Here is a 26,884-nt window from a genome sequence, read left to right on the forward strand (position 1 = left end):
CCCGAGCTGTGTCTGCTGCTCCCAGGGCAGCCCAGAGGACTCCACACCTTGCCCTGAAAAGGCGGCTTTTTGAGTTCGTCGGTGAATTTAAGTTCCTCTCCAAGCCACAGTGATCATTCCTTAATTCCTTAGATTAATCACCCCTCGTTTCTATCCCTTTATTCTCCCACTCTTTTTTTCAAAGCGTGTTTTTACAGGCTGGCTGTGGTTTTAAAGATCTTTTTAAGTCCCTCAGTTTCTTTCAATTTTTGAGGCAACAGTGAAATATGAATGCTCTTAGCAACCTCCTCTGCAGTGTTGGCTAACTTCTGAAATTAATTATGCTTTAAAGAGAAGAAATTAATGTAATTCTACTCTGATGCATTGGTGGTGTTACCTTGCACTGGATTTCAGAGGTTAATAAAACTTGACTACATTAATGTGAGTACCTGAAGGACAAGGAAGATATTTCAGCTGTAAAAAACCCCGGGCAGGGAGGGCACTTTGCAGCACCTTCCAGGTTTCGATCGCATTTGTTCCCTGTCCCTGGAGGCTGGCGGGGTCACCCTCGAGGGCTCTGAGGAGCCGCTGATGTAGAGACAAGGAAGGAGCTGCCAAGGGGGAGATGTGGAAATAGGGAAGATACTTCAGGGAACATAAGATTTCTCTGTAGGGCTTTAATCTAAGATAGACCCATCCTGTTGTGCCTAAAACGTGCCTCCTTTTAGGCTGTCTGAGCCAATATTGGGTACAGTCTCCAAAGCTGTAAAATCAATATAACTTTGTAATTCTAACTTCAATTAGCAAGAGGGAGAGGGGGATTTAGCCATGATGTGAATCTAGGTAAGCTAAACTGACAGGGGTCAAAGTCTTGACAAGGATGCGAGGCTGAAACAACCTGCATGTAAGGAGAAGGCAGTGGTGGCTTAGGAGGCTTTGTCTCTTTGGTTCTTTGTTCTCTCTCCCGTTGGCCTGAGAGCGTCGCATCTCTGCCTGGATGGCAGAAAGCCTTTGCCTGGTCTCACCTTGAAGAAGGTCATAGTAGCTCCATCCTTCACTGCTCCGTACTCTATTTTTGTCTGCTTTGCCAAGTCATCTGCTGAGTCGATGGGGGATTCCATCCTCTCCACCGTCAGGAAGGCGGCAAGGTTGGCCGTGTAGGACGAGATGATAATTAGGGTGAAGAACCACCATATGCCACCAATGATCCGTGTAGACAGTGCTTTGGGCATCAGCTCAGAGCCTGGGGTGGGAGAGGGCGAAGGAGAAGGAAACAAAGAGAGAGAAAGGCCCCATTTTATATATACGTACATAGATTATATACACACACGCATATATATAAACGATTGGGTTTCACTGTCAAAACTGTAACAGCTACGTAATTAAAGCCAACTGGTTTTGAGGCAAATTATCCAGACATCTTGCACGCAAGGAAATTGGTGGATTTTTTGTAGCATTTGCAGAAAACCCTCTCCCTTTATTGCTGACCTTGGGTACAGTGCACAATTTACAGGAAACATTCAAACTGAAGTAATTAACTAGGCTGCTTTTATGAGATTTAAATAGCAAGCCATTTATGAACTTTTATGAGTGTTTTGTTCTGCCATTTAAAAAGTGCTTTGCTTTTATATGGATTACTTTTCAAAGGACTCACTCTAGGGAGTGTGTTCAAATACACAAGGTTTAAAAAAAAATCAAACAGCGAGAGAAAGGAACTATCAGGGCCCAGTACTTTGAATACTGGTTAGAAGTAGGGAAGCAGGAGATGTTACAGCAGAAAAGGTGTAACAGGTCTGGAATGACTTTTATTGAGCAGACCTGAAGGATTAAATGGGTTGTGCTATTTTTGTAATTGCCCAAGACACCTTTTAAAGCCAGGAAAGAGCTTTGGGTTTGAAACAACTGCATGCAGAGGATAAATCCAACCTGGAATTTGCAACAAAGATTGGGCTTTGCAAAGCAATTTTAAGCAGTGTGCCATCAAAGCATAGCATGGAGTGTAGCTTCTCTCCTATCTGAGTGCAGCAAGGAGGCACCAGGGAGCAGAGGAGCCTTGGATATGGAGGGCTGCTTCGGTTCTCCTCAAGATCCCGCTTCTTTCCCGTTCCACCTCTTGCCCTTTGATGCATTGGACGGTGTGACATAGCTTTGAAATATTATTTTTTCTTAGATGCATAATAGAGTTAAAAAGAACACAGCTCTTTTCATTTATCAGCATCTGATAAGAGGATGATTCATCCTGCCAAACCACCTTGCTGGGAACTGTCACTGTCCGTCAGGGCAGCTGAGATCTGGGAAGAATCTGTGTCACCCGCTGCAGCAGGGGCGGCAGGAGGATGGAGCAGTAGCACCGTGCATGCCACCAAGCTGATGCTGTGGTTCTTTTGCTCTCTGGCTATAACTACTGATACACGGTAAATTAAAGTGTGACAAATGTTTGACATTTCCCACTTATTTCTATTCCTGGATTTTCTGCAATTAGATCACAGCTGAATTTCGTTCTTTATTCAGAGCTGCTCACAAGCTCCCCCTCTGCTGTCTTCCTAACAGATTTACTCTATTCATTCCATCTATATGTATTCCACTTGCTCTATTCCATCCACATATATGAATGTAATTCCATCCGTATCCCATTTCTAAGGTTCATTGTGGTATCTTACACCAGTAACACTGAAAGCGTTTGGTCTCGTGGGCAGTGGCTGCCAGGCAGAGCTGCCTGGAGGAGCTCCTCGCCACCCTCTGCCCCCGCAGCCTTTGCCCTGTGCCCGCGGGAGTCTCGGGCCATTGCACAACGTGCAGAACGACCAGGTGAGGATACAAATGGAGACAGACCAGAGGGCAAGACGCCCTGTCTTCTGTAAAAGTTGATTTAAAACCGAGCCAGGACAGAGATCCTGAAAATACACAAATTGCTTGAATTAACAGAAGTAGGAATTTACAGAATCTGTGGGGTGCTGCTGAGTTTGCCGAATTAAACAGCGGAGGGAGATGAAGGCGGTGTTCCTCCTGGGGGCACGCTGGGTGGGTGCTGCTCTGCGCACACCTGTGCGAACACGCCACCGCTCCATCATCTGGCTGTGTGCTTCCAGATGGCAGGCTCCGGAGCTGCTCCTTCTGACACCTGCCAGAGCGTGCACGCTTCATTAATAGTAATTATTGTTACGCGGTGGCACGTGTGTGCCGGCAGCCAGCTGCAGCTTGCAGAGCTCTGCCTCGTGGGGCAAGCGATGAGTCTGTCCCGGGAGCCCCGGGGCGAGCTGTTGGGATGGGGCTTTGACCCCGCAGAAGGTGGAAAGTACGAATAGGGGCAGGTGTCAAAAAAAAAAAAAAGATTGACAAGCTCCGGCCTGCTCTGACACAGAGGAAATCGTACAACTTTCTTGGCATAGAAGCCTTGGACCTTTTCCTGGTGCCCCAGACAGGGCTCGGCCCTGGCACACGGCCCCCCCGTTCCTCCATGCAGGCCCGGCGTGGTGGTTTGGCTCAGGGGGTGAAGTTCAAAGTGAGAGAATCACAACAAACGCAGTCGCCCAGAGCTCCTGAACTACAGGTCGCAGCTGGTCCCCCGTGACGAGATTATTGCCGCATTAGCCCTTTGCTGGCCATGGTCCCAGCCCGAGACTGCCCGCGGCTCCCCGGGGAGGCTCCCTGGGGTGCTGCCATGCCCCAGGGCACATCCCCGTCGGGAGCGGCAGGCACCCAGCGCTTCCAGCACAGCGGGTCCCAGGAGGTGCTGGGGGAGCTGCCTCCCCTCTCCCACACCTCACGGCCTTTCGACGGGGAGCCGGTGCTGACGAGCGCTTCTCTGCCTCTCCAGATGTTTTATCTGGTTCCCGTCACAAACAAAATAAATCTTAAATTTAAAAAGCCACGACAAAAGGCCTGTGCTGGAGCCGGTGGGGGGGTGTGGGCGGGGAGGCGCCGCCGTACCTTGCTGCATCAGTGCTCCCATCCCAAACCAGAAGCTGTTCAATAGGGTGAAGTTATTCTCCACGATGTCTGATCCGGGGTTACAGGGGTGAGCATCGTACCACTCGTACGGGCTGAACCTGCGGCGGCACATGGAAAGCGAGAGCTCATTAGTCGGGATGTGGCATGACAAGACCCTAAAGGAACAGGAGAAAAAGAGCCTTAATGCATCTCGTGCTGCTGTGCAGGGCCTGCTGACCCCTTCAGTTGTGAGGCTTATTACAGAAAAAGACAAATTCAGCCAAGATTTTCAGAAGTGACCAGCACGGCTGTAAGCCCCGTGTCCTGCATTGCGGACAGCAGGGAAACCTGGGAAGCCAGGTCTTTCTGAGGGATCTCAGGTTGCTTCCCCAAAGCCTTCAGTCACTTCGGATCATCTCTGCAATACTACGTCAGACGACAGCAATGGAGCACACGACTATGGGATGGGATGCGGTGCAGACACAAGACCTCCAGCCCAAGTACGCAACAATTCCAGAATGGGGGAAAAATGGCATTTCTGGATCGACTGAGGAGAGATGCTGCAGTGGTTCTGCAGCGGTAGCTGGGACAAACGGCAGTGTTTGCACGGACTGTCCTGCTAGTGCCCATGGTAACTGGGGGGGTTTAGCGAAGTGAGAAGCAGAACTTTCAACCGTCCTGACAAACAGGAATCCTGCACGGTCAGGGCACCGGCACAACAGGGGAAACTGGTGTGGGTTTGCCGCGGACTGCTGCGATCCTCGGCCCCTATGCAAATGGTGGGAGAACATTTATTCCCTGCAGGGGCATATTTCCATGGAGCTCCCTGTAGTTCTTGGGCAAAACCGAGAAAATTTTTTATGATAATTTCTGCAAATCCTGCCTAGGATTGGTAGGCAAGCACCGCTGTGAACATAGCTCTTTTAGGCAGGAGCTGGGGAGGATGCTCAACAGGAGAGATGCTAATATTTTTAGAGCTGTTTATTTACATTTTCTAAGAGTCCCAAATTTTGCAGAGATTAAATTAAAAACATAATTGGTATAATTGCTTTTGAACCAGGCATTAATTATCATCTCCGCTTCCTTCTGAAATCTCTGTAGCTTTACAACAGCCCTTTCTCAAAGCCCAGCCCACAGTTTGTATTAGGAGCTATTTCTCTCTGTAATTCTCTGCCAGCCGCGCTGCTACCCAAGGAGACGTCTTCTTGCTTCGTTTCACAGGCGCCCGCAGTCAGACAGTTGGATATACTTGGAGAAAAGAGACACAGCTCTTTCACAGGTGTCCCTCAGCACAGAACAACTCCCCGCCCCGGGGCACACACCTACCCCAGCCTCTGCTCTACACCGTGGCGCCGTGAGACTCCCTCAGAGCCCCACGCACGGAGACGTCTGCAGCCACGGAGCCGCGGTCCCTGGGTGCGTGAACGCAGCAGGGCAAGGCACAGGAGGGTGCCCGCAGGGAAGACCTCACCACGGGAGATGGACTGGGTGCAATGCACAGGACTCGTGGTTTTAGAAAAGTTCATCCTGGGTACATCTGTCCCCAGTTTTGCTTCTATTTTCCACGTGCAAGATAGAGTTTAATGACCTCTCCTTTTATCTTGCCGCCCTGCAGCGGGACCGTTGCCCGCTCTGGGTTTGCAGGGTGCACCCTCACAATCCTGCTCGTTCGTCCACGTAACGGCTGGGCCGGTCTTACTGCCCACCTCCCCCTGCTTTTTGAAATAAGAGAAAATCAGAAAGGAAAACAAAACTCAGGCTGAATTCAGACGTGGCTTTACATGCTGCCTGTGTCTTTAAACTTGCTGTAAATTTCTGCCCGAGGTGCATAAAGGATGGCACCTAAACCCCTTCTGTTGAATAAAGCCAGAGTTCAAGAATTAGATGAAAACTTTCTTGGGCTGCCAATGAAAGGATATGAAACAGAAAGGGACTTGGTAAGATCAAATGAGCCTGACAAGATGACACGATGAAGAACTTCAAGGTCTCTGAGTGAAAACCTACTGGTGCTGCTCAAATTACAGAGAAATATTCAGAAAACTGCAAAGCAGCAACAGAGTCTTCAGTGCTTGAAAAGCGAGTGGGACCATTAGCGGCAACAGAGGGGTAATGAAGGAAGAAGCGAGCGGAGCTCGTTGACCCCATATGGCTGGAGCCACAGTAAATGGGGGCTGCTCAGGATTCACCGCTGGCTGGCTTCCCTCTTCCTCAGGTGTGGAACAGTGTCTGAGAAATATTCCATCAAAACTGCGATTATTTTCTTGTCTCTTCTTGGCCTTTTTGGCAGGGAAACAGGGGAGCATTTCAAAGAAGGTTTAAAGATCTTAACACAAAATACTTTTGAGTCTAAATTGCATCTCCAGGGACATTTCTTATGGATGACCCAGTCCTTGTTGCAATTAAGATGAATATTAAACCCACCCGCCCTGTTGTGCACCCAAAGGTGATTAGCTGTAATTTGAAGGCTGTGTGAGTCTGGGGACGGGTGGCAATTCAAGCCAGCCAGCTGCACGGCCCCTGCAACCCCGCACCAGAGACACCAGACAAATTACCCCCACGAAGCCTTATAAATTGCTAGTGTCTATAGCCCTTTTGGGGGCTGGGGTGGTTAGGAGCAGAGGCTCCATCAATAACTAAGAAAGACTGATTAAAAGGGGAGATGGATCAAATACATCCTTTGCCTGCCTCTAAATAGTCCCTAAGTTGGTTTTAAGTGGCATTGACCTATGATTATAGCGTCAGCAGAGGACTCTGGTGCCTAGTTCAGGATATTCGTGTCTCTGAATTAAGGCTTTGCTATTTTGACTGTGGTTTTCTCCTGAGAATTGAATTTTAGAGGCCTTGCTGGGGTCAGAAGCGGATATTGTTTCCATTACTTCTGAAAGCAGTAAATATTTTCCCCATGAAATCTCTTGCTCTTCATCTCTATGTGTTGAAAGATCATTCCTGCAGAACCTTAATTACACTGGATACTTGGTGTTTTTGGAAAGAATCAGAAGACAGAAGAAATGTCAGGAGCAAAACATGTGAAAAAGAACCTGTAATTGCAGTATTTTATAGGTTTGATTTCAGGCACAAAATAGCCTGATAGGGAAAAACTGTTGTATTATATCATGACTGCTTTGATGTAGAGAGATTATGAGGCTCATTTCAGGTATCGCGGAACAAAACCAGAGACTTAAAGCACGGTTTTTCAGGTTTTTAGCCCTCAACGCCAGCCCCAAAGCCCAGCACAGCAAGTGGTTGTTGTGTTCGTGGTGCCAGGGCAGTCGCCAGAGGGGCGTCAAAACAGCCCCGCGGTTCCTGAGCGCGGCCGCCGTGTGTTGGGGCACTGGAGGGCTCTGGCTCAGCCCAGACCCCACCTCCAGCGCCGGGCAGGGCAGGGGGGTGTCGGGCCGGTACCCGGTTGGGTGCCTGGGTGCCCGGCTTGGTGGGTTGGGGCAAGGGCTGTGTGCACATCGCTGCCAAGGGCAGGACGGGGTGCCCTGGGTGCCTGGGGCTGGGCGGCCCCGCTGCCCTCTGAACAGAGCATCTTCATTTTCCTGTCTGTAAACAGGGGTGTCAAAGGTGTCCTCACCTCGGGGCCTGTCCTCGCATTTCCTTCTACCTTTCCTCAGTATTTACTGTAATGAACTTCACGGGCAGATTCAATTTGCACATTTAGCGTGCTTTGAAAGTGGGATCTGGACAATTTGGGCTGGATTTGGCCATTATATGAGTTGGGAAAAATAAACTCATAAATGTAAAATTGTATTTGAATTGTCATTCCAAGCCGCGCAAGCAGTCTAGTACTTTATGGCATTAAAGCCAAAGACGTTACGGCAGCAGAGCCCATCTAGCGATGTTCTGCGTGGCTAACAGGGACATAAAGTGAAGGAGTTCTATCAGTCATCACAATATTTTTCCTTTTCATAATTACCTCAGGCTCATTTTCCTAGAGGAGCATCTTTTCCTGCTGAGAGCCTCTGGTTCCTCTCTGATACAAAGCAAAACCACTAAGGACCTGAAAGGACCTGGTCCTGCCCCGCAGGATGCCCCGACAGTCATCCCTGGGCTTCAGATGGGGCAGGATGGAGCCGGCGGCAGAGTTTTGCCCAACTTTCCTGTTTTTTGCGTGGCCCCTGCCACTGCCAGGGGTTCCGCAGTGCAGAGCTGGTGGGAAGGTGGAGCTGTGTGTTAATGGCAACGCGCCTCTTGTCCTCTGACAGTACAACAATAACAAGCGCGACCATTTCAGTGCGTCACCCCACCTGCTGCTGCGATGAGCCGCTGGGTTGTTTTTATGAGTTGCCGTTTGCGCTGCAGTGCTGGGAGCGCCCAGGCCTGGGCTCCCTGCAGGCACTGGGCAAACTGCCTGCAAAGCCGGCCGTGCCCAGGCGGCTTCTGTGGGACCTCAGGAAGGTGCCTGCAAACCCCGTGCGTGGCCCTTTGGGTAGCGGTGCAGCGCTAAGACTAGGATGGAGGATTGCAGTTAAAATCTTGAAGATGGAGGGCCTTCTGTGTCCTCTCCCCTCTCCGCCTCTGCCCCTCTGCAGGGGGAGAATGGGGCGATGCAGCCGCTTCGCCGTCCCAGCTGGTTTGGAGCACTAACGCTGGCTGCTGAGCCGAGTTTACTTTGACAACTGCTGTTATGTGTAATTAGGATATTACATAGTAAACTCAGGAAATCATCTCTAAATGCCTCCATGGACCTGAGGGATGTTGAAAATTGCAGATTTGTTGTAACATGAGGGTTAATGGATTCTGGTTGCTGTAGTTTCGTATTTAATCTTTACTTTGACTATCTGATTGATGTCGGTGGATTCGATAGAAGCCGGTTTCAGAAGGATGCCCTGAGGAAAGCGCTGCACAGCAGCCTGGGGGACGGGGTCTGCGCAGAGCCCCAGTCCAAGGTCAGCGGGGAGGTTTCTGAAGGCACTACTGGCATAACTGGAACTGGAACAAATGGGAACCGCGTCTCTAACTGCAGATTGTACTTAGGACATTTCCCTGGGCTCAGTGTTCACACAAAACGTTTAACCATCCAGCGAGGGCTGTGCGTGGCTGGGGAGGGCGGCTGCCCGGCAGGAGGGAGCCAAGTGCTTTGTTTTGGTTTGAAAAGGTGGAATCACACATTGAGAGCAGCTCTGGACTGTGCGTCTCATCAAAGACTCTGTGAAATTAATAACACATGCAAATATATGCAAATTCTGCTGCCTTTAAATATAGAGGTTTTAAACATGCTAATTAGATGCATATTAATTTTGTAAACAGACACATTGTCTGATCCATGGCAGCGAGTTCTCCATTCTTTTGATATAGGGAAGGGTTTGTGGGAGCTTTGCTGGTGGAGGGTGCAGAGAGAGGAGCTGGAAGTGGTGCTGGACATGGGAGCTTTGTGTGCGGGATGCAGCGGAGAGGCTGGGCTTCTCTCGGGAGAAGGTGGCTGAGAAGCAACCGAACAGGAGCATGAACGGTGAGGAACGATACAGAGCAGAAATATCAGATTTCCCATTCCCCTTCATCATACCAGGGAGATGCCAATGAAACGACAAGGCAATGAAATTTCTAAAATCACAAAAGAAAGTGCATTTTAAAATTCTTTTGTACTGGAAGTCTACTAAATCTGTGGAACTGCCTGCCCTGATACAGCAAAAGAGGCTTACGGGTTTATGTTAATAAAGCAAACAAACACAAGCGCATTTGGTATGGTAAAGCAGTACAAAGGATATAACACAGGCTGGAGCTAGCGAAGAAGAAAACAAATTTCCCCTGTGGATAGCTCATCTTCAGTTTTCACCACAGGGTTTGCATCACCCCTACAACCACGCTGAGATAGAGGTCTGAGAGAGGACAGAGCCCTGGAGCCTGACAGTGGTGAGCAACCCCACGCCAGGAGACAGCCCGCCTTTGGGTACCGGCCAGAGGCCATTCCATTACTGACAGGGGTTTAATGCTGCAGCTCCCCCTGGGTGTTGGATCCCTGCGACACACCAGGCAGCAAAACGCATCTGAGCATGGGGAGGACGTCATGTCACATGGCAGCAGATGTGGCGTGATGGCAGTCGGGTGGGGTGGCACCCGCGTCCCCTTACCTGGCTATGACAAAGAGCACGCAGCTGACCCCCAGGTAGGCGAGAAGGATATACATCCAGATGTCAGGAGACAGGGGGTTGAGGAAGGAGAACACGCTGGGGTTGGTCCCGTTGGGCTTGCGGTACAAGATGCTGACCCCCAGTGTCATAAAGGGCTTGGAGAAATCTATCGCTTTCTCCCGAACGTGGGTGATGGTGAGAGGAGCAACGGCCAGATCAGCTTTCTGTGCACAACACAGAGAGAGAAAGAGGGCATCAGAAACCAAGGCGTTTCCACCCCCTGAGAAACACCCACGGCACTCACACTGCGGTATTGGGCCAAACCCCCCCCCAAAGCCCCCCCGGAGCTCCCCTCTCCCTTTGTGCATGGGGCACGTCTGCCTTGTGCCTCTGCTGGCACCAGGCTGGGCGTCCTGCCCCCTCCCCGGGCACAGCCTGGCCCCGGGGAACCGCTGCCGTTCTCACCCGCAGTCTTGCTGTGCAGTGAGCACAGAGCCATCGTCAGAGCCGCCTGCGTCGCACAGGATGGGGTTTGGGCAGCTTTCTGCGAGCTCTGCTCCAAAACCCTGCGGGTGAGGGGCAGGGACGGCTCCGTGTGCATCGGGCACAGCCGCACCTCAGACAGGACAGGCGGAACGTGGGGATGCTGTAACACGGTCCAGTTATTGCAAAGACTTTTCATCACCTAGACAAAACCCCAACACAGATGCGGGGTCTCTAAAACACGTTGGGCGAGATTCTGGAGGTGGTGGTGTGGATATATTTATCATCTTTAAGAGACCCATTCCTGACTGAAATCAGTGGTCTGGAGAACGAGACGTCGTCTGTTGTTTGCTCGTTATGTTCTAGGAGTTTCATTGTCTAGGTTTTCAGTTGGTATTAGCTGGCAAAATACAGCACAGGCAACAGCGAGATGTTACCAGCTCCACGGTTTTTGCCTGCGTGCAGTGAGCTCATTTTGACAGGCTCTTCTAAGATGGTCAGAACGATTGTATCTTAAAATGGTATAAAACATCTGGGATCCTCGCTGCGCTTTCTTCTTGCCACAGAACTCTTTACAACAGGGAGTCTGCTGTGTGCAGATCCCACCGTTAGCAGAGATGATTTGGTTTTGTTGGCCTTTCAGTGTTGCTGCGAGAGGAGAAAGTCGCGGAGGGAGGCCACTCCGGAATGAAGCTGCAGGAAGCAATATTGAAGCAGCGTGAGGTAAAAGGTTCAATTTCTTTCCTCTCAGTCGACTTCATGATAAAACTTGAAAGGCTGGTTCCGAGGGAGCCGTGGCACGGGGCAGGAGCGCTGCCGTTGGGGAACACTCGCGGGCTGGTGGGACTGAGCCAAAGCCTCGCAGGGACCCCTTGGGTCTGTCTCCCAGGGAAACGCTTCTGCTAATTAATGGTGGACTTCACCACTCGTCAGGCTGGAACTTGCCTGAGCGGCACGAGGAATTTAGGCTGAGCATATCATTCATCCTGACTTCTTGTACGAATTGTGTTTCTTTCTGTTATTTCTGTGATTTAATGATTTCCATGCTAGATTCAGTGAGCAACCACATACAACCTCTTTGTGTGGCTTAAGAGCTGCGTTTATTTCCTCTCGCTAAACATTCATTCAGGGGCTTAAAAAACCCTCCCATAAATACATCCAGGGCAGCGTCAGGTGCCTCGCCTGCGGCTGGCGAATCACTCTTTTGGTGTCACTGACTTCAGAGGAAACGCAGGCACAGAAACCGCGTTTCTCAAGTGGAACGGTACCTCCCCCCATGCCAGGTGCCGAGCATTCCCGCGCAAGATTTACTTAACATCTGGTTCTGAAAATTAAAATTCTAAATTAACCATGAGTGATAATTATGTAGAGATATAGTGGATTTCTCATTACTTGCAAACTTTAAATCAATGTTAGCTGTCTTGCTAGAACGTGCTTTATTCCAACAGAAGCTACGGGTTCACTGTCGAAATTGGTGACAGTCCCTGGCCTGTGTTGTGGAGGAAGGTCAGACTAAGGGTCTCATTTGACCTTGCAAATTTTGTAATGAAAGTCAGTGGAATATTTTTAGATAGAGGAATCTGGGCCTTTTTCTATAAGAACAGTTTCTCCATGAGCTTTTATCCATTGCATAGGTATATACGTGTGTGTACGAAAGGGTCTCCTCTCCAAAGGATGGAGCTGTAGCGGTCCTGAAGAGAAGAGTTTCACGAATCCTCTAACAAGGGTAAAAATATGTATTTTTTTCTAACATGGTTCTTTAGCTGAGCCCTGGGTTGGTTCCCTTTCCTCGTCACTTTCCAAATGTGGAAGTATATTCTAAAATCAGCTTGGTACAGAAAATGTCCGTTTCAATCACTGGCATTTCTCAAAACTTGGAGAAAATGGAAACAATATGTTCCCAATGAGCCCTTTTGTGCCGGCTGTGGTGACATCGATGAACACGGAAGGACAGTGGTTTCGGGGAGTGGACGGGCCTTGGTGGCTGCCCAGCTTGAGATGGGGGTCTGCACCTTGGGTGCAGCATGGGACCGTCCCGGCAGAGGGGACCCGGCGGGTTTGGAGCTGGGCTGCTCTCCCCACTTGAGAATTTTGGCGCAGCCATCTCCAAAGTCACCAGGCAAAAACGGCAAAAGAAATACAGCATTTCAGCTGCTCCGTCGCTGCTGCGGGGGTGTCCTGACTCACCAGGGAAAACCGAAGGAGACGCTGAAGGATTTGGCTACGGATTTTTCTGAAGGAGGAAACAAATGAGCAGCTCTGTGGTCAGTGCTCACTCGCAGCTGCCTGTCTGAAAGATCCGAAGCCACATTTGTCGAAATGATAGAGCAAGCTAAATAACAGCTAGGAGTTTGTGCTTTACCGCAGAAGATGAAGAGAGAGAAATCTGCATGGATGCCTAAGGATCGAAACGCTTTTAGTGCAGAAATAAAATTTTACTGTGTCATTTCAGCAGCTCCTGTGATGTGATCGCAGCCCCGTGTCCTTGGCAGTAAATGTCACGCGCGGGCGGGATGGAGCATGCATCAGGGAGCCCGGTCTGGTGCCGTGTCCTGAGCTATTAAAGGCAGGACGGGGCTGCACTTCGATATCCTTTTTATCAATGCAAATTTTTCTGAAGGTGGCCTCTAATTAAGGGTTTGCTGACTGAGAGGATCTAAATCAAAACCCGCCAAGGGTGAAGCTTTCATTTGTCGTGCTCTGACATTACAAACCGGGAAGTCAATTACTAGGCCCTGGCTGCTTCTCTCCCTCAGCCCCAACTTTTATGCAGTTGCACAGTAAGATGGGTTTTATTAAAAATGAGGAATTATAGCAAGTGCCAGTGGCTTAAAGGCTCTTATCCAGCAAAACCACTTAAGCACACGCTTCTGTTTTACTGGAGCTTGCACGCCTTCCAAGTCTTATGTATGTTCCTAAGTGTTCTGCTGAATTGAGGCCAGAAAGATGAATGTTGCCAAGGCAGCTACACACCAACTGCAGCCGCTTCTCTAACACACCTTGAAGGGTTTGAATCTCCTTATTCACCCAGCGTTACAGCATTTTCACTTGGCTGGAACTGATGTGGGTTCACCAGGCGTTCAGTGGATGGAGGATAGTATTCTCTGAAGAGATATTTGGCTTTTATCAGAAAATGCTAAGTCTTATCTTCAAGTCCTCAGTTATCACGGAATGTGGCCTGCGGGTCAGAACAGCTCTTGCGCGGCCGTGGTGGAAATCCCGCGGCGTCCGCCCTAGGCCGGAGGAAAGCTGCGTGTGACGGCCAGTCACAGCAGAGCCCATGAACAGCGTAAGCACCAAGATAAATATTTATTCAAGAAAATAAGGTGTCTCTGTGCTTATTTTGCCAATCTGAGTTAGGTATTTACATAAACTAATTATGCGTGTGTTGCCTGAGAGACAGGTAAATAGTGCATATTTTACTTATTTAATTGTTATTCAGGTGTCTGTCTGGCAGCATCGACGCTTTCATCCCTCAGGCTCTTCTGTCCCCAGCTCTGCCAGCGCTGGGGCTGCAGCGCTTCCCCGCTCCTCTGCTCCCACCGCCCCGCCGCAGGGCCCATCTCTGTCTCCTCCTTTTGCCGTGCCGTGCCCCAGCACCTTGTCCCACCATGGCCCGCTCTGTGCTGGCCTCCTCCTGCGCCTTTCTGCACCGTCCCCTGTAGCGGGGCCAGCACCCGGGCGTCCGTGGGCACAGAGAGCCCGGAGGCAGCAGGTCTGCCTTTGCCTTGCAGCCCCCAGACGGAGACAGAGGGGCTGCGGCTTTAGCAGGTGCCGGAGTGCGCTGAGCGCCCTGTGCCCGCAGCCCACCCCTCTTGCTGGCCAGGGGTAGGAGAACATTCAGCCTGAGAAGTGATGCTCGAGGGAGAAGTGATGCTTGAGAGAGAAGTGATGCTGGAGGTCGTGGCCGGCAGCATCCCAGCTGCGCCTCGCCCTGCCACTGCGTGCATCCTGTGCAGGGGTCAGCCTTAATTGTCTGACTCCAGCTCTTAATCGCTGCTGGTACAATTTCAGTCCTAATTTAGACATCATTTTTGTCAATGAATATATTTAATATCAGTGGTGAATTAAGAACAGATGTCAGCAGGGAAAACCTTGCTGAAAGCCGAAGAGGAGAAATGAGGACCGTGAAGTCCCGTTGGGCCTCTTGTAATCTTTTCTCTAGGGAAGTTCCTCAGAGACAGAACTACCATTAATTGTACCTAAGAGATGTCAAAAGCTGTAGGGTCCCAGGCAGAACGGCCGTGTTTTCAGAGTCAAGCCCTATGCTATGAATTACTGGCAGGTGAACAAGTCAGGGGAGGGAAAGGCAGATCCAGAGAGACCTGCAGAAGGAAACGGGGAACTCGGTGCTCCCAGTGTACAGCTTGTGCGCTTCCAGCACTTGGATCACGGAATGTGATAAATATGAATCCACCCACTAACGGTGCTGGGCACAAAAGGAGAAGGTGCTGCCAGCTGTTTTGGTTTATTTCCGTCCCCTCCTGAACGCTGAGTTCCTGCAGTGTCTAAACAAGAGATGGAGGACACTTCATCCCACAAAATTGGTTTTTTCCTGTTCCCGGCCCAGTGGCTTCCAACTGAATCCCCAGTTCATGACACTTGAAATAAACATCCACCAGTGCAGGAACATTAATGGCAATGGGGCAATGCGGTGCAGTATGAATTTCTGCCAGAATTTACTGTCAATAAATGCCTATTTATTGTGAAAGTGTTAAATCAACTGTCATAAATCGTCCCTAAGGATAGACATTATATCTTCTCTACAGTTACCATTGGCAGGGATTTCCATTAGAAACCCTATTATTTTTCATACCTTTTTTATTCCCACATGAAGTTTCAGACTGAATGGAAATTTGATATGCACTGTCTCAGCAGAAGACAAGTTTTATTTGTGAACAAGTTTGTGCAAAATGTCCAGAACAACTCATTCTGCCGGTTTTATGTGATTCTGCCCACAAACAATAGGGAAGATTTGCAGGCATGACTTTGCCAGACAACTAGAATTTATAAATCATAATGGACGGGCCACAATGCACAGTGTAGTTCTGCTTGTATCAATAACAATTTCTATGAATAAACATCAATATCACCTCACTACAATGAAAGGAGGAGATCTGACAGTTGCCGCGTTCCCTGTTTATTACGGACGTGGGGCACAGCCGCTTCTGTGTGTCGCCTGGGTGCCCCCAGCCTCCCCCAACGCCAGCGTAGGCGAGTGCATTCAGCTTTCATGGCCCCTCTGATTGAGGCCGGAGAGAGTGACAATAAACAGCAACTGCGGTGAGGAAAGAGTCTTGTTCTCCAGGGAATGGACTGAACTCCCTCAAAACAGGGATTTTTTTGTGAGAAAGGAGGGGCAGCGGATGAAAGGCAGCGGGGCAGGGCTTTTGGCATCCAACCGCATGAAGCTGTCTTCTCCAGATCTGCTGCTGGCGACCTGCAGGACAGGGTCATGCTGTGAGCTGCTCTGACTGCTGTTGCTTTTCCTGTTTATGCTTAAGGCCAGACTAGAAACAAAGCAATTTTACAAAGAATCGTAGCCTAAGGCATTGCTGCCTATGGCCAGGCATGTCTGGATCAGAGCGGAGAGGGGAAGGAGGGTGATGCGAGACTCCAAAACAAGCCATGAGAGCTCGCTCTGTGTAACTGTGTAAACAGCCCATCCTCCGTCATGTGCGCTGGGATTTACACCTTGGCGTGGCAGGCACCATCACCCCTGAAACACTATAATTATGTGCCTCCCTGGGCTCCCCTGCCTGCCGCCCGCGCCCGCCTCCCCTTGGGCTCTATTTCTCAGCCCCAGCAGAAGGCCACCCGCGTGATGCACTGCCCCTTGCTTTGCCCATCTCCTTTTCACTGAATTTCAGCCTCGGATCAGGCTATTCCTGGTACATCTGCTGCTCCCACAGCTCTCAGCCCTTCCGAATGATAACAATTACCATTTTAGCCTCTTATTGTGCCTCAGAGCACCCTCTCCTATGCATAGGAGAGTCAACCAAGCCTGCACATCAGCCCTCCGGCGTCTTCAGCAACGCGGAGACTTTCTGCAGAGAGTTAATCCTGGCCAGGGTGTCTGGACCTCACAAAATCCTCCCTGCTTTATGCTCCCACCTGAATGATCCCGATTCTCTTCTGGGAAGGAGACACTGAATATGGGGGAGAGCCAGCCCAGATTTCAGACTCACAGTGTGGGCAGCCCTGTTTTCATCGCTACAACTTTGTTTGAATGCTGTCCCCGACACTTTTCCTACTAGGTGTGAAATAAGTTTGAACTTTCCCATTGCAAATGCCAATCAATTGTTCCTTTCCCCACACAATTTGAAGACGCTTTGCTGCTGAGGAAGGGCCCCATCTGGTTGCAGTTTCACTTTTTGATGCTTTACATAAACGCTGCTATAAAAAGCAATGACATGCAGATAAAGAAAATAATGGCTTCATATGGGATTTGGGCAGTGGTTATAAATCACTCCAAGGCATGCACCCAACCACGCCTGTGAGAAAGCAGAGCTCAAACTTGATGCTACGGTAAAACTTGCAAGAAGAGAGGATTTGGTCCTTTCTTGTTTGCTGTATGTTAAATTTGCTTTTTAAATAGGTTGCCAAGAAATACTTTAATGCAGGCTGACCATGAATGTCATGTTACTTAATGAGGTTGTTCCCCATACCTTCTCCTCGGTCTGTCTCTTAGCTGACCACAGCTTTGGGAATGGCTGAAAGCCTCCCGAGAGCCCTGTACCATCTTGCAGGATGCTGGAAGTGCCATGGTTTGGACTAAATGACGGTCTGGCTTTTATTCCTTATATCTTATTTCCTGCTTCGGAGAGATTTACTTCTTCAGAGCCCTACGCCACAGACATGGTGCGGTGAGAGCCGCAGAGCGGTGCCAGCAGCGGGTGCGGAGCGCAGGTCGTGTCTCCAGCGCGCTGCCGAGTGCCGCAGCCTGCGCTCTGCGTCTCCTCCTCTCTGTGTCACACATCACTCGGAGCAGCAAAGCACCAGCCTCTTCTGCTGGGATGCTGAGTGTCACTTGTCTAACTTAGCAAGGCTGTTGCATAAGAGACTACGGAATCTGTATTTTGAGCTGTATGGAGTTTTCTGGAAGCAAAAATACAAAGGCAGGTTTGCACAGCCTGCGGCATATTCCCCTGTGAGACCCAGCGTCCTGCTCCCCCGGGGGCTGTCCTTGCCTGCCCTTGCCGCACTTCCCGCTTCTCCGGGGTGAGCCATCTAAGGACTACAGCGCTCTTCGCAAACTGATTAAGCATCACTTTGTCCCTATAAGGGACATAATCATTATCATCTGCATTTTACAGATGGAGGAAGCATTGCACAGAAGCAACTTGTCCAATGTCATTTAGGGCAGACAAGCCAAATCCGGAAACACAACCTAGATCCCCGAGCCCCAGCGCCGCAGTCTCACCGCCAGACAATGCGCCGTTATCTCTTCACAGCGCAGCCCATTTACTGAAGTGACTCACCCAGCAAATACATTCTTCTCACATGAACTGTAAGAGCATCACAGCTGCTACGTACGTGGGATTATTTTTGTCTCTTTTCTGCTTAGGCAATGTTTTCAAAATGCAGCCAGGAACTTGAGAGGTGGTCCAAGGGCTGCTCCACTTGAGCAGGATGTTCAGGAGAACGGAGCCGTGTTACAGCTCTCGAGCTGCTTGTACCGCTGCCTGTGCTGCGGAGATCAGAGATTCATTTTGTCCTGATCTTTTCTTCCAGAGACCTTTTCTGGGAACCAGACATTCGTAAAAACACAGCTTTCCTCACCTCCCTAACTGGGCTTCTGGGATCACAGGATGTGCTGGAGGCAAAATATCTAATTAGGAGATGGAGCAACCTCTGGCTCGAGTGGAGGTTTCAGACTAGGTGACTTTTTGGTGGCTGCGAGACTAAAGCTGTCGCGACAGTTTTACTGGTGTTTAATGGGCTTTTAGAAGTGGCCGCGGAAGGAAAAGCACAGCTGCTGTGTTGCAGGGGGAGTTTGGTGTCCCAGGAGATTTTAGAAAATAAGATGCGTTTATAAAAACATAAAATATGTTAAACTGTCCCCTCTACACCTGCTCTTGCAGTCTGGATACATCATCTGGATCCAGCCGAGCTGTGCCTGGCACGCGCCTGGGGTCGCTGAGAACCTGGGTTTGTCCGGGGCAGAGCAGCAGCGTCCCGGGGGGTGAGAGCAGGCGCTCCCCGCTCCTGCCCCGCGGCAGAGCCAGCGTGCGCCTGGGCTCCGGGAAACCTCTTCCCCCTCTCTGAGCACCCAGCTCCAGCAGCCTGGCGGGGAGGGGCTGCGGCTGGAGCCACGGAGTCCCTTTCGGTGCTGTGAAAATACCCATTTTTAGAAACTCCAAATGAATATTTGGAAAAGTCAAACAAAGGATACTCTTCTGACAAACCGTGCAACACAGGCCGAGCCCAGGCTGGGTCAGGAGCTCGCTGCGGGTGTCCCGAGCCAGGGAGCACCCATCCCAACCCAGGCAGAGAGCCTCGGGGACAGCCCTCGGGTGCCCATGCCGCAGATGCGCCGCACTCACGTGGTCAATGAGCTCCTTGATCATGCCGTTCCACTGCCCCTTCTCATCCTGCGCCCCGTATTTCCCATCCTCCACCAGCCGGATCTCGTAGGTGAAGCCCAGGATAATGGCCAGCTCCTTCAGGAGGTCGATGCAGTAACCCTCAAAGCGGTCGTTCCCGAACAGGGCCGTGTCGGACTTACGGAACATGACAAAGGGCTCTTCCTGCACAAGGGAAGGCAAAAGGTCTCCGTTAAGGCTCAGCTGCGGTCCCAGCTCCCACCGGAGACAGGGCCACCCCCGCGGGTCAACCTGAGCCACGCAGCGCAGGCTCTTCAGGCAGGGTTGGCACCGTGACATGTTGGGAATAAATTAACTTTGCACAGCACATCAGCTAATTAGCACCCTTGTTTACCCCACAAAATTTAATTTTGTCTCTTCTGAGCAGCCAACTGTTTTCCATTTGGTAGGATTTCAGGGAGAAAAATAACCATTTCATGCTCTGAAAATGAAGAGTGTTGAGAAACAATAAAAGGGGGGAGGACAAATTCAACCCCAAGTCCTGCAGAGCAGAAATGCAGCCGACCTGCTCCGCGGTCCCTGTCGTTCGCTGCAGTGACCAAGAGCCTGGTGGGTTAAATACAGGGCGAGGGAGCCGTGTGTGGCTGGTGGCCATCCCAAAACATCCCCCCGTTTAGCTTGCTCTCTTCTTGGCCAGTACTAGCTGATGGGAGATGGGGCCCTACTGCTGCCCAGAGAGAGTTTCTGCCGTCTGCTCCAGCTACGCGTGGCGTGGGAAGGTTGGGGGTGTCTTTAATCACAGCCATGCAAGCACCAGCACAACCAAAAAATAACTAATAAAGTGCTTTACAGCAGGCTTTGCCCTATGGATCCCTGCCTCTTAGCGCAGGCTGGCAGGTGAAGCAGCAGCCACCCAGCAAACCGCACAGCCCCTTGGCGAGTATCAGCCTCGGGCAGCCACCGAGGCCGAGGGACACTGGGGAGCCCCAGGGAGAAAAGCTGTAGAGGACAGATGGAAATGGCAAGAGATGGTGGGCAGCAGGCAAAAGCTAGAGGGCAAGGGGAGGATGGGATATCAACCGCAGCTAATGCATGGCTCGAGTCGAAGGTATCTGCGAGGCTACTGTCCCTGCCCGCAGGGTGGCCGGGGAGGGCTCCCGCTTTGCTCTGGCGAGCCAGCCGTGTTGCTGGTGTCCCTGCGGTATTGCAGGGGGACGGGGAGTTGAGGTCGCAGGAGGGAAGCTCTGGGGTCCCGGTGAGAGCATTACTGAGACGCCCAGTTTGGTGGAGGAGGTACCTGCTGAGCCTCAAAGCAGGGTAGGGAGAGGATGAGAGAGCACCTGAAGCTCCATTTGCAGAATTATAAAGCAAAACTGATAACATCACGCCTATAGAGTTTAGCTTGGCACGCGCAGCTCGGTTAAATCCTGCTCTCCCCGGCCTCCTCCTCAGCTTTCTTCTCTGGAATTAGCGCTTTGTTTGTGAATCAGCTGAATCTATGGATCTTGATATAAATACACCGGCTCCAGAGCAGCCATAAAGCACTATTAATTTTGGGAAGCGCTGTAGGGATTACATACATATTTAACAGCCGAAGCACTGAACATTAGGACGCCACTCGCTTCAGTAATGTATCTCTAGGTCTCAAACATTTCCTAGGGGGTAATTCTGAACTCTGTGAACCACTTATTCACGGACTATTTCACAATTTATTACTGAAAATGGCCAGACATCCAATTCACAAGCTCTCTCGGTTTGCTAATCGATTTCTCAGTGAAGGTGCCCTCAATTTCATAACTTCACAGTTCCCATATTGCTTGGGGAGAGTGGCGCTGGCTGCTGGGGTAATATTTCTCTTCCAACAAGTCACTGCAATATGAGCAAAAGGGGAAAAAATAACCTTTTATGCTTTTCCTTTTAAAGGTTCCTCCTATGGCTTTTCTACAATCATTTACACCAGTGCAAAAGTACAAAGGGGTGTTGCAAATGCAAATAAAATTCAGGGTTGTATTTTCTGATTAGAATCCAGTCTATGAAAATGCAATTATTGCAGAACTTGGGTCTAAGCACATTTCATCCTCCTCCAGGCGGAGAATTGCAGGACAGCTGTGGATTCGAGGTAGATACCCTGTGGCACGTGTGCGAGGCCCAAGGAAGGGCGCAATTAATAGGAACTGATACCACCCTTGTAGATGATGTAATTTGTATGTGCTCGGGGAGTGTGAGATGAAAATTTTGCCCAAAATAAGCATGTCAAAGGCAGGCGGCTGACAGGGCTCCTCCTGCCTCCATCATTTTGCATGATGCCGTGGCCTTTGAGGTACAGTGATTATCGCACCCTAGACCCAGATGTTTCCACAACTCCGGCCATGCGTCTCACCCCTGACAAGATGTATCTTCTCTGGTTTCCCTCAGTCCTGTCCGTACGGCTCTCACTGACATTCCAGCCCTGAACTTACCTGCCTTCTCCCCGTCCCTCCAGCCTTCCCCCAGTGCTACCAGCCCTCCCACCCCAGGAATTGTCCCCGATGTGCGGCGCACAGCTCTAATTAAAGAGAGTGGGGGGAGAGGAATCACGGTGTAACTTGTGGTGAGTTCTATCCAGCCACAGTATGGGACGAACAATTCCCTTCGAGCTGATCCTGAGCCTCCCCCTGGCAGTGACGGGGTGCGACGTGTTATTCATGTTGCCCTCAAAATTTGCATCTCTCACATCCAGGCACTGGCAGCACTTTAGGTTACCTTGCTGAAATGAACTGAACCTGGCATGGCAGGTCTCTCCATTTGGCCTGTTAGAAAACTGCTGCTTAAATTTGTGCTTTCTGAACACACCGAGAATGCTTAAATGCAAAAGGAAAAAAAAGAACAAAGAAACAAAGTGTGTGTGCATCACGCCTGAGTGCATGCACACTGCTGCAAGGGTCTCAACAGGCGCAGTCTTACAATCTGATGCATGTTGAATTGTTAAAGTGCCTTTTGCTCGGTCATTTCTCCACTGCTGCTGCAGTAACTCCTGAGGGGACCATTCCCTTCAATAACCGTAGCCGGTGGGGAACCATTGTGGCCGCCGCCTCTGCCAACGCGCGTGGCACAGGGACACTGCCCCGCACAGGCTGCGCTGCAGCCGTGACCCGTCGCCATCTCACGGACTGGCATGGTAGAAAACTTTTGGACTGGGAAAGGAGGGAACTTTTCCAGTCTGCCCTGTATGTTGAGACATGAAAGAGCATGTTACTGAGCGCAGCGGAAGAGCTGAGCCTGTCCCTGACTCTTGGAGAGAGGGACTTTAATGTATATGTTCCATTGGAACAAATATTGTGTGATGAATGAGAAGTTCGTTAGGGGTGGCTAATTTGCAAGGAAAGCTGCCGCAGCATCTATATCTGGCTCACATTCTGCCTGCTTCCATTCTGCTAACCTCCTGCCGAGTGATACAAGACCTTTGGTTCCAGCCCTTCGTCTACCCCGGACCAAGTGTTCCCTTTCTCTGTTCTGCTCCGTGCACTTTCTTGGTCCCGTTCCTCCTGTAACGCCCACCCCACTCTGGCAGGTCCCGTCCCTTTGGGAAGGCACAGACCCCAGAGGGAGCGCACTGCTCCGGGCTGGGGAATGCGTCCCCAGCTGTCTCTTTAGCATATATTCCTTTATGCTCCCTGAAAATATGGAACATAAAGGGGCCAGAAAAATTTCCATTGGCAAAACCTTTCCATTCAGGCCTAATTGTGCGTAGGCTGTCCAAGGGCTGATGCTTTTTGTTGCTTCCTGGTGACACGCCATGAGCCTGCGCTGTGTAATACAGCCATAGAGAAACCAATGCCACTAGTCATAATTCATTAGATAGTAAATAAAAATTCATTCTGATCTGATGCCTGCCGTCAAATCCAATAGCGACTGCGAGAACAAAATGCAGCGTGACAGTTGGAAGCGGAGGAGACCTGTTAAGCAACCGTGGTTTGCTGGATAACGGCATTACTCTTAGCTAGTTTATCAAATACGTACTTAAGAGGGGGAAAGAAACGGGATTGTCACAGCTAAGCCAGAGTGTCTGGTTGTTCTCAGTATTTTCTATTTTCTCCTGCAACAGACCACTCCTATCTGAGGTAGCAGTGCTGGCCATCTCTCCGTGCCCGCTGCTGCCCACCCGGGCGCTGGTGGTAAATGGGCAACTCAGAGTTTTCCTGGAGCTCAGCACACACAAAGCCCCCGCGCCCGCCAGTGGGGAGCGAGGGGACACAGGGGACCTGCCGGGCAGCTGAAGTGGAGGAGCTCGGCCAGGACGAGCAGGAGCCTCCTGGGCACGGGGAACGCGTGCGGTTCCAGCCTCACCGACCGCCATGTGCTGGCTGGCAGCCGCTCGGGAGCGGTGGCATCGGAGGGTGTCGCCGGTCACCTTGGCGCAGGTGCCTGGGCATGGCGGTGCCCTGCGGAACCCAGCCCATGTGCCGGGGTCCCTGCGCCCTGCCCGGCTCCCCGGAGGGACTGGCAGATCTGTGCTGGGGTGCTGTGAATTTGCAGCGATACCAGATATCCCTGAGATTTGCGGGTGGAGGAAAAAGACAGGCTTGCAATCTCCTACCAGGACAGTGGTGACGATCAGAGATCTGTTGCTCAGCGAGTCGGTGACATTAGGCCCTCGTCCTTTGGAAATTTCTGTGATGTTCAAACCATCAGAAGGGCTCCACGCTCCAACCTGAAACGAAGCAAGCAAACGACCGCATGAGCACCCGCTTACATTCCTCGCTTCCTCTCAGCATCCTACCCGCCTGGAAAATGGAGCTTGCTTCTTTCATCTACAGTAAACAGAAGCAAAGCCAAAATGATCAGCTCATATCACCTAAATAGAAAATTTACATTAACCCTTTGGTTGCAGGTCACTCCAGCTGCGCATGTGGAGTAAACAACCCTTCCGCTGCCCTCTGATGCAGGTGCATGGAAGCAGATGACGATGACTGGAATTTAGGGGCCAAATGAATAATTTGCAAAGGTACGGTGTAGAGCAAAATAATCAAACCGTGCTGAAGAGTCAACTCTGGGCAAGCATAAAGCAGAACAAAAGAAAACAAATACAAGGGAATTTTCTTTCTTTTTTATTTCCCCACCAAAGCAAATTGGTGGGGCGAGTTAAAAATGACTTGACCAGCTCTGCAGATCCCTGGTAGGGACCGTTCCTGTCCTCTGTGCTGTGGCAAAGTAGACGGACGTTTCAAACAGGTGCCCTTGGAAGGGCCCTGGTGGCCCCTGCAGGGAAGCCCAAAGCCCCCGGCAATGGGAGGTCTCGGTGCCGGCAGCAAACCCGGAGCAGGGAACGGCAGCAGCTTTGCTCGGGCACGAGCACAGGCAGCGCAGCTACGCTCCTCATCAGTTTGGGGTGCTCTGTTTCTCTCAAGCTCTCCATTTCAATAAATTATTAGACTTTGAAGAAGTCTATTGACCCAGAAATAGCAAAGTATGTCTCTCTCTAAGAGAAGTTGTCTGAGCAACTCTAAGCCTGTTAACCTGATCTCTGCAGCCCAGGGGAGGCCTTAGAACAAACTTTGAAGGCAGGATGGGCTAAAGGACTGTGACGGTGAGATAAAATGTCAGGAAAGCTGGAGGAACGTGGGCTTGCTGCCAACAGATGAGTAGGGTGGCCACACAGCCAGCCTGACAGCCAGGAAAAATGAAAACCCCACCTGGAAATGGGAACAGAACAATCCGTCCGTAGGGCCAAACTGTGAGACAGGACGCATGAGAAACCAAAGGCAGACACTCAAACCCACTGGGGAGCCAGGAACTTCCCAGATTTTATTTATTGCTATTTTTAAGACTTGTCAACCTCTTCAGCAGTCCGAGGGGAGGACTGGGTTTTACTGCATCCCCAAAAAGAGCCTGTGTAATGAGCAATGCTGCCTGGTGGGGGAAAAAAAACCAAAACCGTAATAAATTCTAGAAGAGTTTCCATGAACTTTGTGAAAGGCTCTAAATATTTCAGGCAAAGTGCGAGCAATCCCCTATAGCTCCTTCGATCACACGAGGGCTGCGATGTCAAAAGATTATTATTGTGTATAGGAGAAGAGAAGCGAGTCTGCGAGGCCCCTGCCAGCAGCGCCGCAGACTCGGTTAGCTATGCCTTGCTAAGTTGGCTTTAAGAAAATTAAATATGTGGCACTTAAGACTGAATTAATCAGTTTAAAATATTAAAAAAAAAAAGGAAAGAAAAAGAAAAAAAGTGCATTAAGAGACCTGCGCGAGTCAGATAGTCAAACTACATGTAATTAGGTTTAGTTAATACTCCTGTAATCCCTGGAACATCCAGGAGGTATAAGGATCAGGAGTTCAATCCTAAAGCTCAGCAAACATAAGCTATTATACATAATGCACCATCCGTATGGGATTTGTTTGTAGTTTGGCGTTTTGTTATTTCAGATTAACTATTGACAGAAACCTAGCTTCAACAGAGATTTGACATCGATACTTTAAAACCCCTCTAGAGTTGACAAGAAGCTTTCAAAAAAAATAATAGTGGGAACTGTGAAATCTCTGAATTGTCGGAGACAAAAGTTGAAGGGCTGCACAGAGAATGCATCAAGGTTTGGCGGCTTCCTATGGGCTTTGTGTGACACACAATAGCAATAAATACGGCTGGTGCCAGCTATTCTCCGGTACACCCGAGGAGTGTTAGTTTGACAGACAGACATTGCAGTTGCACTTAAACATTTAGATTCACATGGTAACCAAATACTCGCACATTTTTTTGTTATTCTACCAACACAGCTCTCGGGCAGTCTGCCGGTGCCGCTGTACTCCAAAAAGACACGTCGATTTTTTTTGGTTTCGACTCTATAAACAAAATATTTTGTAAAAAACAAGAGGTCAGGCTACAAAGATCGTCTCCTGCTCTGTTCTTGTGAGGAGGTGGCGTCTTCCCCTGCTGCCCTCTTGCCTCCTCCTGCCCGGGCTGGGCTGACGGCAGCTGAGACTGAAGGTCACTGGGTTTATTTGAAATGTTTTCTTTAGTCTGTATTTGACACCAAAACCTACTCCTAGTGGGGAGTGCTGTGGTGACCTTGAGATTTTTTACGTGCAGCGCAGAACTACTGCTGTGGTGTGAAAGTGTGGCAACAACTTGTTTCAAAGCGAAGGAAAAACAAATTGTAAAAAAGGGGGATGGGGAAGGCAAGCTGTTTGGTGCCGGGGAGCTTCACCGCGCAGGATCCGTCCCCTCCAAACTCGGAGGGGGGAACAAACTGCTGCCTCCCGCCTCCGGGGGCTGCCTGCTTGCACCGTTTGATTAATTCCCCAGCCTTAACCAGAGAAGTCATCTGTGCGTGTTGGGCTGCTTGCTGCATGGCTAATTGAAAAACTCCTCGCTCGACTCCCGGCGGCGTGTCCCGCGGCAGCAGGACCTGTCCCCTGCCCCAAGGTCCGGGACCGGGTGCTCGACCCTGGCTGCCGCAGGCACCTTCTGCATGTCCAGGAGCAGCCACTGTGCTAGAAAAGGATTTGCTGCCCCGTCGCCAGCGCTCTCCTGTCAGTCTGCGAGAGCGGTAGCGGAGCGGGGACTCGGGATCACTCACAAACGGGGTCAGGCTCTGGCAGCCCTCGGCGGCCTCGAACGCCGTTATTGGGGACCTGGTTAGGGCAAAGCCCTGGGCACAGCTCCCTGTCGGCATCAGCTGTCTGCTGGGCGCCGCTCGCGCCACTTCAGGCCACTTGCTGCTCTCTTTGGTCTTAAATGAACTGATCTCACCTTGAAACCCGTGTTCTAGGAGCTGTAATGCTTTGCATATTGCCTTTTTTTTTTTTTTTAAAGTAATTGAAGAAAAGGAAATGAAATCCCCATGAACACCTGGGAATCAGATTTGCACATCAGCATTGCCTCTCTGTGCCTAG

The 26,884-nt window shown here is 50.4% G+C and overlaps 1 protein-coding gene across 2 annotated transcripts in view; it reads right to left on the reverse strand.

The window, feature by feature from the left end:
* GRIK3 (glutamate ionotropic receptor kainate type subunit 3) overlaps positions 1 to 26,884 on the reverse strand; it is a 124,731-nt gene that overhangs the window by 12,060 nt on the left and 85,787 nt on the right. The window contains exons 9-13 of one of the 2 annotated variants that reach the window (XM_063355673.1): positions 23,589 to 23,702; positions 19,013 to 19,216; positions 9,984 to 10,207; positions 3,910 to 4,085; positions 1,005 to 1,222 (exon numbers count right to left, since the gene is read on the reverse strand). In XM_063355673.1, coding sequence (XP_063211743.1) covers positions 1,005 to 1,222; positions 3,910 to 4,085; positions 9,984 to 10,207; positions 19,013 to 19,216; positions 23,589 to 23,702 — 936 coding nt within the window. The remainder of the gene's footprint in view (positions 1 to 1,004; positions 1,223 to 3,909; positions 4,086 to 9,983; positions 10,208 to 19,012; positions 19,217 to 23,588; positions 23,703 to 26,884) is intronic. The other variant, XM_063355674.1, reaches the window with a different exon arrangement.

The sequence above is a fragment of the Chroicocephalus ridibundus genome, chromosome 19, assembly GCF_963924245.1.
Source record: "Chroicocephalus ridibundus chromosome 19, bChrRid1.1, whole genome shotgun sequence".
Classification (NCBI taxonomy): Eukaryota; Metazoa; Chordata; class Aves; order Charadriiformes; family Laridae; genus Chroicocephalus; species Chroicocephalus ridibundus.